At 47.9% G+C, this 13,243-nt stretch overlaps 1 protein-coding gene across 13 annotated transcripts in view; it reads left to right on the forward strand.

Annotated features, from left to right (window-relative positions):
• LOC121598257 overlaps positions 1-13,243 on the forward strand; it is a 41,138-nt gene that overhangs the window by 7,281 nt on the left and 20,614 nt on the right. For all 13 annotated transcript variants that reach the window (XM_041924847.1, XM_041924848.1, XM_041924835.1 and 10 more), the window contains exon 3: positions 10,293-10,494. In XM_041924847.1, coding sequence (XP_041780781.1) covers positions 10,293-10,494 — 202 coding nt within the window. The remainder of the gene's footprint in view (positions 1-10,292; positions 10,495-13,243) is intronic.

The raw sequence follows: 13,243 nt of genomic DNA on the forward strand, positions 1-13,243 counted from the left end.
ACCAACACACTCACGGACACTGGAGGAGGAATCTCAATTCAAGCCAAACGTCTAATAATATCAATCAACTACTGGTGCGCTCCCCACCAGTATAATGACGCTTTTATATGTGCGTTCTGGCGAGGGGGTTGTCCAAGAACGAACGCAGAGAGAAGGGTAATATGGTCGCATTCCAGCCGGTTAATGGTTTCCAGAATTATGCGTCCTGCGTCTCCCCCTCCCAACAGTGTACAGAGATGAAGGGGCGTTTAAAGTAGGGCTTTAATTTAATTTCGCTCCTCCTCGGACCGAAACATCAAGCGCCTGTAATGTCCGCCCGAGGTCTTATCACTTAGGCTGTGTAGAGTTGACCGTTTCAGTGACTATGAAACGAATAGAAGAACGCATGCTTGCTGTGTGATGCTGCACGACACGACCCCGAGACTGGGAGCAGCATCTCAGCGTTCCACTACAAATCACATGCGTTTTGCGAATGCATTTGTCTCAAAACTGATAAAAATAGGATCTTTGTGTTATTCCGTTATGCTCGTCCACACACATCGCCACGGTCGCATTGCTGCAAATACTGACCCATTTTTACAATGCGCATTGCAAGACCAGGCACCAGTCGTTTTGGTCGTTTGAACCGTTTAAAATGAGTGTTTTATGAGCGGGAATTTGTCTCGTTGCAAGCAACGGGAGAGGAACTGTCCCTTAGAATAACAAAAAACAATGTTCGTACATGTAGGTTGAAGTCATCGCACAATGTTCTTAATAACCGGGCGGATTGTGGTCCCGGAACCTGGAACGAAACGTCGAACCGAAGCGATAACAGATGTGAGGCATAAAAGGGGTTTTGGGGGGGGGGGGGTGCAAAACGCAGGCGGCAACAAAAGCAGACTGCTTCTGCTGCCGCTGCTGCTGCACGCCTTAGTTCGGACTTTTTCGTTCAGTTTAGAAAGAGATTGCGACGACGAGACGACGAAACATGTACCCACCCTGTGTTTGCTTACACAATATCGACATTTGGTGTGTACGCCCCGAACCAGGCGCCCGCGCGCGCACACCGCGCTGCATGGATACTGACCTAGTTGGTTTGGTTGGTTGGTGTTGGAGGCCAATGCACCCGAGGGTTGTATGTATATGCAATCCCCCCCTCCTACCCTTCCCGCGATGTTACTCTAGGGGCACTAGAAATATTTCCCACTTTAACGCGCGTGTATGAGAATGTGGGAAGTCGTTGCAGTCGTTGGGGTAAGAATAGAAAACGGCAACATTGCCCATATGTGTGTTGTGTGTTGTGTGTATGCAATCCCTTTCTAACCCGTTCTTCGGCTGCGGGGAGCGCAACTGTGAGTGTGTGTGTGTGTACGTTTTTATTGCACCCACAGGCGTGTGGGGTCTTGGTATTTTACAAGCGCAACTGCTTCAACATCGTTTCGCCTTCGCCCGTGGTGAGATGGGCTCAAAATCATAACTCCGGATAGAGGGGCAGTCGTTGGATTGGAAGAAGCGCATACATCTCGATGCATTTGCTTCTAACTCGATTAGTCATCGGGTAATGGGCCGTCGTCGCCCCTAGTAACCTCTGCCGGCGAATAATCGTGGATGTGGAACGCAAATCTTGAGAACGGTTGCAGTTACCTCAAATTGTCCGAAGACAGCATGCAATGCATTTTAATGACTTTGGAAGTATTCCCTAACCTTTCTGGACATGACATGGATATCGGCATTGTGTCCGGAACAAACGTGTGTAGTCCCTCTTGAGAGTGCCAAATGCCACCATTTGTTATGCTGCAAGCTCTTGCTATTTTCTGAGTCATACAGAAGACACATTTTGGAGCTAGAGATTTCGAAAGATGTACGGTAGCAGACAAAGAACATCTATTCCTACATCAACCAGCAACCGTGTTATTGTTCCCGTGCTGTGTATTAGATTGCCTTATTAGGCTCGGTCTACCGTTGGGGTCATCCCAATTTATGGGTGGAAGGAGAGGCCCGTCACGATATTTCCCAAGGCAGAAGCGGTCCGATTATTGTTTGCCCTCGTTTTGCGGCCGACGTGAGAGAGAGGGGGGTGGTCGGCCTGCTGTGCACATCCAAAAGCGGTGGAGCAATGACTTTGTTATTTGATTTTAATTTGATAACTGAGCAAAGAGAATCCGATCTGATCCACTCGGTGGAGAAGAACGTCGCACTGACCTTCGCCGCTCGATGTCGCAATGCCCGCTCTAGGAATTGAGGCTTTGGAGGGTTTGCATCAGAGAAGCGCGCGCGCGCTCTATTCTACGTGTTTGATGTGCGCTGTGCTGTGCGACTACTTATTAGTGACTGGATTCTATTGCATCAATCCATCTAGATGTCTACCCAGCCATACTGTCTGCTGCAACACACAGAAACGATGGAATGATGTGTTAAATAGTCTATCAAAACCCGCCCTCCAAAGTCAAGTCGCGCTCCAATACACTGATCCGGGTCCGAACATTTGTTGGGCAAGAAATGTTGGATACAATGCGCGCCCAGTGACTAGATTTTCGATTCTTGCTGTGTACAACCTTGTTTTTGTGGTTTTCTGCCCAGTTGCATCAAACTGCAGCAACTTGGGCGGCGCGCCCAGAGACACGATGTGTTGCAAACGAGTCAAGCAAAGGTAGTGTTACGTAGGTACAGGTGTGTGTGTGTGTGTGTGTGTGTGTGTGTGTGTGTGTGTGTGTGTGTGTGTGTGTGTGTGTGTGTGTGTGTGTGTGTGTGTGTGTGTGTGTGTGTGTGTGTGTGTGTGGTGTGTGTGTGTGTGTGTGTGTGTGTGTGTGTGTGTGTGTGTGTGTGTGTGTGTGTGTGTGTGTGTGTGTGTGTGTGTGTGTGTGTGTGTGTGTGTGTGTGTGTGTGTTGTGTGTGTGTGTGTGTGTGTGTGTGTGTTGTGTGTGTGTGTGTGTGTGTGTGTGTGTGTGTGTGTGTGTGTGTGTGTGTGTGTGTGTGTGTGGTGTGTGTGTGTGGTGTGTGTGTGTGTGTGTGTGTGTGTGTGGTGTGTGTGTGTGTGTGTGTGGTGTGTGTGTGTTGTGTGTGTGTGTGTGTGTGTGTGTGTGTGTGTGTGTTGTGTGTGTGTGTGTGTGTGGTGTGTGTGTGTGTGTGTGTGTGTGGTGTGTGTGTGTGTGTGTGTGTGTGTGTGTGTGTGTGTGTGTGTGTGTGTGTGTGTGTGTGTGTGTGTGTGTGTGGTGTGTGTGTGTGTGTGTGTGTGTGTGGTGTGTGTGTGTGTGTGTGTGTGTGTGTGTGTGTGTGTGTGTGTGTGTGTGTGTGTGTGTGTGTGTGTGTGTGTGTGTGGTGTGTGTGTGTGTGTGTGTGTGTGTGTGTGTGTGTGTGTGTGTGTGTGTGTGTGTGTGGGAGATGGTTGGTATCACAGAGATATGCCAAACCGTTAATGAGCGTAGGTAGAGCTCGCCCGTGTGAAGGCAGGCAGTTGGGTGCTGAGAAACCTCCTCTAAACTGCGTAGAAGGTTACGGTTAGCTTCTAATTGACAAATCGTCGTAACGGAAACAGCTCGTAGGAGTCTGCACTTCAAATAATCGGTTGATAATGTCTGGCTAGCATTTAGTTAGGTCAGCAGTAATATCCAGAATTGTGACTGTCAGCTGCATTCCAGGTACTACTGTGAAGATTACGGCGATGTACATAAACTGTTGAACAATTTGACGCCTTCTGTTTGATACACCGCAGACCGATACCAGGTCGATCGTGTTGGATATTTGAGAACGGCTCAAAAGTTGGAATCAACGTTGAAGAAGCCCTAACCGGTAGCAGCGCACGACTTTAGCAGTGAAAGAGTCCCTATTTGGCTTGGGAAGCGATTGTGTGCCAATTTTGGGCGACAACTCGGCGGGCGACTGCTTTACCAAAGCTAACAATGCACAATGGGTTAGCATTGTGCATGGACGGCGTGCCGCTGTGTGGACGTTGTGAGGTCTTGGTTTGATGCGTAGTACGTGGTTGTGTGTGCTTAGCTAAACCCGCAGGGCGCCGGCCCGATTTATGACTGATGAGGGATGGATGACGGATGACGGCATGCTTTTAAAAATAGAGCGAATGTATTTACGATCCCAAAAAAGGGGGCCTCATCGCTGATAAGAATCACTGATTGTGTGTGTGTGTGTGGCGGTATGCGGAAATACGGAATGCGAGACAACGCCAGCTTAAAAATACTTCCTACAATAGGAAGACCGCTGAGAAATCTCGAAGTCGGAGTGCCCACCTTCACGTTTGGCTAAACTCTTGCGCTATTCTTGTCGCACCAAACGTCGCACAGATCATTTAGGGCAGATTAAGGCACATGCACGGAGATTATAGAGGTGTCTCCGTGCTGTTTGCTGCTGGCGTCATAATTTGCTGTTGCATCCTGACGAGCACACAAGTGCGTGTCGCGCGCGAGCGCCTAAGGATTTCATTCCTTCGCCTCCTGTCGATCGCCGTAACACATGCGCGCGGGAAGATCGTTCGTGTGCAGCAATGGGCAGAGCTTAACATGTTACTAGAACCCCACCCTCCGCTATGCCCTCCAATCTTGACGATGTGTGTAGGGTCACTGTTGGTCCGCGTGCCTCAGATTGCGGCATGTGACACAGACGGTGGTGTCGCCGCATTTGGTGTGGTGGTGTGTGCGGTGCGCGGTTGTAAATTGTTGAAATAGTTTCCACTGCTGCCTGCTGTCGGCCGGCCGACGGCGGCCCCCCTGCCAAACAGGGGTCGGTCGTGCACGGTGTGTCTACTGTCGCCGCGCTTACACCCTTTCGTTAAATGCACCTGGTTCGGCCGTTAGCAGAGCCGCAGTGCCGCCTGATCCCTTGAAACGCCCGTTTAGTTTCTAATTCAACCAACTCGCCACCAAGAGCCAGCACTCTGTGTTGTTCTACCCCCTTTCTGCGCAGTGTTTTGGGTTGGAACGGGTTTTTACGAAAACCCTACAACCAAGCCGCGGGTGCGCCGAATTTGACGACAGCCAAGCAGAGATACCCAAATGCGCTTTGCTGCAACTTTCCTCGTCGAAAGGCACACACGAATTTGATCCCATGTTTTTGCACCTAACATGACGGCAATGATATTTTCTGCTGGTGGTGTACTTCCAACTCTTCCACTTCTCGGCTGTGTACTCTACTCTCGCGCCATGAAGCCGAAGACCGTGGCCCAGGCGGTGTTCATCCCAAAGAGAAGGTGCAACTGTGGCGACCACGACCAACTGACAAAATGGGTTGTCTGCATGACGACGATGATGATGGTTGTGTGAGCACAGGGAGGTTGTTGGTGATGCTCGATCTGTGTCCATTAGTGGACATTGCATCCATTTGTCACGACAAGTGTGATAAGTGGTGTGCCAACATGCGCTTGTCGGTCCATATTTCCATAGTAGTCGTTCGTCCGATTGGTCTGGTGCCGGGTTTCCTCGGTTACTCGGTCAGCGGACGACGTGTACTAGGCGCCCGGTTGAGCGCTACTACTGTTGCGTTACAAAATTAAATGCTAAGGAGTGCGAACGTAATTACTGGTGCGCTAACGTTTGGAGCAATCTCACATCGATCGTGTTTTGGTACGTGTGTGTGTGGATTTGATAAGGCTAGAAAACGTTAATCGTTTCGCTCCAAAAATATGGCAGAATGGAGTGCTGTTTTTGGTGCGCTTCAGGCTTCTTGTTGATGTTTGTGCTTTGGAGTTCGAGCTATGTCTCTCGCTGTCTGTGAACACGAATGTCTTTCTAAATTGGATTAGAGCTATGCAGTACTGTAGCGTATGAAGAAAAAATAGTATCTTGCCTAATAAATACACAATCAGCAGCATTCCAACTACTTCCTTCCTTATATGGGCTCTTGTTAACCAATCGTTTCGTCGGTCTGCTACTGCCGTTGGTTGGTTTGATGGATTTGATATCTCTGTGCGAAGATCAGAGTCTTCTCGTCTAATCGGGTTTTGAACGTAAGCTGTATCTGCAGCAATGTGTTGTACGTATCAACTACGCCATGCGGTCATCCGATCGTATTGACGTTAAATAAACAATAAAAGCTTCAATCCAGTACGAGATAAACACTCCCAATTTGGTCTGCGGAACATAATTCCTCCGCCTGCTCCTTTAGTGCGAATTGTTCGCAACGTGGCCAGCTTATATGCTTATGGCCAACATGCCAACCTTGTCTTTAATTTCGTTTGCTCCTGTCCTCCAGCACACTAAGCGGAAGACACAATTACACACATCAACGGTGTTGTTGCGTGTTGGTGGTGGTAGTGTTACCATATTCGATTAGTCTCCGACATCGCCATACACAGGTCTTGGGGGCAAGCGTGTGTGGTGCAGTAAGTGAGTGATGCTGATGTGCGATTTATGTGGTACTTCAATGTGTGTGGAAATTGAGGTGTGTCCCGGGGCACATCATCATTGGGGGGATACACACAGCGCGCAGCGTGCAAAGGGAAGAGCGAAATGGAGTCACGCACACACACACACACGCTAGAGGGTGTCAAAATCCACCAGTTATGGTGTGGACGGGTATCTTCCGTGTGTTGAGGCGGTTTGAACGGATGCAATGGATGGCCCGCAACCACACACTCACACACTGGCACACGTGAGAACGAATGCGGACACAGATGGGGTAGTAAAATTGAACTTAATTAAGAGGTTAATTTTTCCTCCGTTTATAGAGCTGTGTTCTTCTTTTTCTTTTTCAACGACAAACTACGAGCATGCGTTTGGTTTTTATGACCAGATCAAGCATCGGGGGACCGGAGGGAAGTTTATCTTTTTTGTTTATTCAAAGTATTAAATTTTGGAATCGGGAAGGATGTTATAAGTATGTTTTGAAGAATATCATGATCTTAACAATTTGAAATCTTGACTTCAGCTATGTTACGAGTTCTTCATCTATCTAAGAATATCTGAGAAAGCTTCCAAGTGGGAGAATCACGATACGTGAGAAGAGTTTTTCCTTAATTTCGGCTCAGAAGTGGCTCAGAAGAAGACTAGCAACAAACTGTCAAAAATGAGAGCATCGTCTATATGCTCCGGAGAAGATCTGTTGGGGTGTGTTTGTGAAGAAAAAAGGAAACTGCCATCTAGCTCGGGTGTTTGTGTGTCTGCTTGCTTTCTTGCGTTTGCCGGTTTGCCTGTGCTCTGCCATCACCTTGTCGCACGATTGGCTCGCATCATTCGCCATCGCCCGTGCAACCCCGGCAGCAACAACAACGACCGTCGACAGCAGGCCGACAGCTATCGATTTCCCCCGGGGATATCCACCCCACTCCCGGGGATTGTAGCAGCTTTTCTTCTTTTTCCTCTCTCCATTCGCACCGAGAGGAAAATCGTTCTCACAGTGGTGTGCCGCCGATGGGTTTAGATTTTTCTCCCGCGTTTCGTTCGTCGCGCTCGCTTCTTGCGGACGACCGACCGACCGACCCACAACAGCCCGTGACGATGACGATGATGGACGGATGTTGACGTTTTCGCGTCGTCATGCTGAGGATCAACTGGTGGCAACCTGTCTGTCGGCAGCTCTACGCACTGGCAGTGCCAATGCGAACGATACGCCACGGCTCGTTCGGCTCGGATTTCGGGGGTGATGTAGCGTGGCATTAGCGAAACCAATTGTACCGCTACTTATATGTCCTGATTAAGCAGCGCCCTGTAGAATCCAAGTCTGGAGCTCTCTCACTAAATACATTCCAAGTCACTGAATAATAGTGTGTTGCCTTCATTCCAGGCTGTCGCGTAGCAGTATTTCTAAACCTTCTCGGCCAGCGCACTGCTCAGAGTGTCGCCAGTCAGTCTAGCGTCGGTATAACGGTCGCGTTATTATTGCTGGGGGTAATCATCAATGAGCGGGCCCCGGTGCTTTGCTGCAGTTCGCCCGCGCCCCGTCTGCAACGGCATTGGAATTGCCATTAAGTGATTGACCATTATAGATCTAATTATAACGCGCTAACCGCGCTCTCCACACTGCTGCTGCTGCTGCTGCTGGCGAAACTACTCCCGGAGCTACTTCCTGAAATTCCTAGAACCCAAGAGGATACGACTAGCGGGCGCGTTAGAGAGTGAAAGTGAACGTTGCACTTCGTTTGTGAACACACGCACCAGGGCCTTGCTGCAGCTGGTGTGCAAATTCTAGCTGCTGGTCCGCGGGGTGGGAAGATTCCTACTAATTGCGATTGATTTCGCAGTGTCCCAGATCTCCCCCCCTAATGTGTGTTGTTGCGTGAGGTGAAAGTGAATTCCATTCCACAATTAGCCATACACACAAAAAGTAATGGACACACAAGCGGAACGAAACCTTTAGGGAACGCCCGTTTTAACTGACTTGATTGAAGTGCGGCAGCAGTAGTCTTTTGAGCGACAGGGTATTATTGTTTTTACTGGTCGAGGTCGTCCTCGGACGTGAGGTGGGACTGCGAACGTATCATCATGTATGGACAAGGGCCATAATTTCGACATTAATGACAGTGGTGGTGGTTCCGTGGAATTCGAATTCCATGTACCCTTTTTGTTCGAGTGGTGCATCTTTCTTTGTGCCTTTGGAGTTATTGATAGAGTTGGAAAGTTTGTGATCCGGAACCGGCAAAGGAACAGGCATTAAAAAAAAGATTCGCTTTCTTCTTGCATTTCCATGGATAATGTTTATGTCTTCAACTCATGTAATCCTCCGCTAAAAAGGAGAAGTTGGTTTCGATAAAACGACACAAAACTAGGCTCCAACATTATCGGATGCTTTGATTGAAGAAACAAGAACAAAACGCTCCAAGACATGCGCCAACAGACATAAACAAGACGTACGACGCCCCGGACGTCTACGCTGTCTGTGCGGCGCTCACACCCTTGAATGGGTCGCCTTATCTAATCTTATCTTGCGCAAAAAACCGAGAACCATTTGATAGTAAATTGCAACAAGAGGGTCCTCGTGTTGAGAACAGCAAAAGGTACTTCTTCAAAGGTCTGTTTTGCTCTTTTTTTTTCTTTCTCTTCTCACGATCGTCCCTCACGGGTGCTCTGTGTGTCGTCGGAACAAACTTCAAGCTTCAAGAGAGGGGGTGGTAGGGTACGCTTGGAGGGCTTGTCGAAACCGGTAATGTGTACTGTCCAGCAGTGTGTTGTTGTGCCGTTGTTTTGCTTGCTTTGGCTTCCGATTTGCCGACGTGTTGTGTGGTGTGTTGCGTTTCAGTCGTGTGCCGCACTGAGGAAATGCGAACTCCCCATGTGTTGGACCCTATCGGACAGAATGGCATTTAAGGGATTGTCATCGCTTAGCGTGTAATATGCTAATCGCAGGTTTTTGCGGCAGATTGGATTGCAATGGATCACGCAAGCGCCAAACGAGAGCCTGTCGATTGAGTGAGTGAGCTTAGTTTGATCGTTTTCTTGAACTTCGCTCAGCGATATCAGTTTTTAAGTTGATTCCTAAAAACGATTATTGAAAACCTTCAGACACATTGTACACGTTTTACTTAGGATATATTTAATGACTCCACATTTTAATGGTTCCAGCAATTTGACATCTAACAATGGCTTGCAGATTATTTATTTATCTTGATGTTGGGATGATTGCGGCAAGATTTATGAGGCTATTCTTTCTTCTGCTAAGCGCTATAGTATTCTCAACTTCTTAAACGCTCTGTAATGGACCGCGATACTTGGGAAGTCTTCGAAGAGATGTGTTCTAATCGTTACGGGGAGGTTTTTGAGATGATTGGGAATTTTCAAACATTCATACCGATGTGTACATGCGATGTGTAGGCGCGGACACACAGCGACACCTACGCAAACCGATCGAACTGGGGCGGTAAAACTGTAAACGATCGACACTCTGCGTCTCTCATATCCCACAACGAACGATACTCTAAATCTGCGGCCGATGTTTCATCGAGTTGGACCCGCCGCCGGCATCTACAGCGAGCACACAGACACGACACTGATGAGGGACACTGAATTGGCCGAGATAAACCGGAAACGGTTGGACATTACACATCGAAGGTTCAGACCCCGGGTTCGTCGTGCGCTAGACAGTGTGACGTTGTTTACGTTGTGGAGCGTTCTTTTGCGTGTGGGTTGATCAGAGAAAAATGCTGATTGCGGGTAGATTATTGTAGCTTTGCTCCAGTTTTAGATACACAAAGCAAACGTTCAAAAAATGATTTCTTTTTTTTTTCAAACAGCAATCGAATTCAGCTGAAACTACTGTTTTTGTTTAAACTTCCCAGCAACAACGCCAACGTTTCATTAACTTTTTCCCACCTTTTCTTTTTGCTCCCTACACACACACACACACACACGCACACACACACACACACACAGACTACTTATGTCACTGCCAGGCCACACACAGCGTTTGCTGGTGCTGCTGTTCGGTACATTCCGCGTGATCGCCAGCAACTCCGAGCGCGCCGACACCGGCATGACGAGCGAAGCGCTGGGAGTCTCGGTGGCGCCCAGCTTCTTCCAGTCCTGCGTCAGCGACGGCAAGACGGCACGGATGAAGGATGTCCTACGGTTTAAGGTGAGTAGCAGAGGGGCATTTTGTTTCGGGGTTTGGATGCAACCAAAAGCAACGGGTTTTGTATGGCTGTAAAATTATACGAAGACTATTCATCTCTCTATCTCCAAGCTCTCCTATGTTTAGAGTGTGAAACAAGACGTACACAATTCAGTCTAGACGTCCGGGATTTATTGCATTTTTTGTGGAACTGTTTTTACCCTGTTAAGTTTAGGCACGCAAAAAAAAAAAAAAACGTGACAACACGATGGATTGTGTAAAACTGTCACGTTTTCTCGTATTAAAGTGGAGGAAACACAACTTTCAAAAATTCAAGCATCACGCAAAGCGTGCGTCTCTTTAAAGCCCGCTCGGCGGTTGTTTGGATTTGGAGAAAAAAACAAAAGCAGCAGCAAAAAATTAAGCCGGGTTCGTTTATTTATGTAACCTAACGTAAATGCATTCATCATCAAAACATTATCGCATCTTGATGCACCAACGATCTCTCAAATCTGCGTCATTTTTGACACTTTGTATGCTTCTATGGTAAAAAAAAATGTTGGGCCTGCTCGTTCGGAGGCGCCTTGCAACAAAATTATAACGTATATGTTGGGCAGTACACGGATTGTTACGTCCCGCAACGATGGTTATCGAATTTCGGCACTTCCCAAGCCGCCTGGGTGGGTGTCTTTTGGCGCTCCTTCTCCAACGACGAACCGTGGCGACGTTGTAAATGTGTGTGTGTGTGTGTGTATTTATGCTGGTGGCTGCGCTTTTGCTGTGCAGTTGCGATTGTTTCGTGTCGACGTTACCTAACACACAACCGCCGCGTTTGCCTGTGTGCTGGCCGAAGAACAGATAGCCCCAAAAAAAAAAAAAAAGAAATGGGTGCGCGCTGCTGTGTGGACCACAACATCTCTCTTTCTCTGCGCAACCATATTACCGGCTTCGACCTCGGTTGGTTTGGGTTGTGTTCATTCTCTCTTTCGGATACCTTTGCCCTTGCCTTCGCCGTCAATCGTTTCACGTTAGCACCATTTTTTTAAACCCACTTTTCGGCCATCATCATCAACATCTCGGCGTTGCGTTGAGGAGATAGCGTTGTCGTCACGGTGGCTACCGGCTGCTTTGCTCTCTGCTACATTGGGACGAAGATGAAATGGGGCGATCGGTTGGTTTGTGTGTGAACAAAAAAAAAAAAAAAAACACAAAAATCGAGAAGCATAAAACTTGCCTCGTGTTGTACGAAGATAGTGGGAAAGAGAGAGAGAGAGGAAGTATCATGATGCAATACATGGGGTTGGTAAAGATGGGATGCGATAATCCTTCACCGCACACATTCCCTGGGCGATTTTCCGTGGTCGATTCGTGATCGGGATCGGTGCAACACTGGTGGTGGCGGTGGCGGCAGCGGCATCTCACCCACTCAAAAGCCCAAATAGATCCGAGCGCTGCGAGCACATTATCGAATCTCGCACACACAAAAACGCACGAATCGAATTAGCTTCCCGCATTTCGTTTGTGCGCGGTCGTCCGGCTTTCACCACCACCACCTCCGGGGCCGATTGAGATGATGATGGAACTGCGTGAAATGTGTGTGACTGTGCCGACGACGACGACGACGACTGCTGGAACCAATTTTTAATCGTTTTCGGGGCAAACCACGCCGGTTTCCCATGTTTGTGTAAGACGAGTGGGCGCGCGCGGGGAAAGTTCATTAGATCCGAAATCGTGCGCGCCCGCCAACACCGCGATCGCGTGTGCATTTGCGGCGATGATGGTGTGTTACGTTTTCGGTGGTTGCTTTTTTGTGTTGTTAGTGTCGGAAAATGATGCATTTTCTGCTGCAGCTCTGCTCTGGCGGGACAGCGTAACTGTGGCCATTTTACATGTCGTTTCCACGATTCGATTGGTAATTATCCTTTATTGAAATGGCGTGCGCAAATGAACGACATGGAAACTGGTGAGCTGGAAACATAAAATTACATTTTCTCATGAGCGGCTGTGATATTTTGCCGTATTTGTTTTGAGTGTGTGGCGGAAATGGGGTTTGATGGCGGTGTGTTGTAATGAATGAGGCGGCATAAGCCCCTCTCGAATCGGTTTCAGCGCACTAAAACGCTCTTAATGTGCATTATGCCGGTTGCATAGCAATTCGACACAAAGCATTATCCGGAATTTGCAAAGCGATTTGTGTTTTTTTTTGGATGCATAAGAGGGTAATTTGTTTTCTTTTTTCACGGAGGAGGAGTTGTAAACGATTAGGTTACATAAAAAGGCAGGGCTTTTACCGGCTATAGAAGAGAGTGTGTTGTGTGCGCACTGGGAATACGTTTTTCTCGCTTGTAACAGGGGTAATTTTTTGTGGGTATGGGTAGTTTAATCGTTTAAAGTATTAGGATTTTTGGACTCATGTGCTTTGGTTAGATTAGGACTTGAACGTACGACATGCGGTGTATCATGCCAAGAGCTTGACATGACACTACGAACGCCCTCGCTTTGATGGGGCAGTAATTTCTAATAAATAATTAGCACAGCAGTCAGAAAGCAAAATAATTGATATGGTGAAAGAGCCGTATGTCGATTGTTTTCTATTCTGTAAGTAGTTTTCCTATGATGTTAATAGGTGAAATAGTGAAGATTTTACTTTTTTTAATATTGCAATCGCCGCTTCTGCGCGTATTTTTCCTTCTTCAGCCGATTATCAGAAATGGAAACCACTCTGGAAAGAGCAAAAGCTTTCAATAAAATTCAGGCCACTTTGCGGGTCACA

The sequence above is a fragment of the Anopheles merus genome, chromosome 3L (assembly GCF_017562075.2).
Source record: "Anopheles merus strain MAF chromosome 3L, AmerM5.1, whole genome shotgun sequence".
NCBI lineage: Eukaryota > Metazoa > Arthropoda > Insecta > Diptera > Culicidae > Anopheles > Anopheles merus.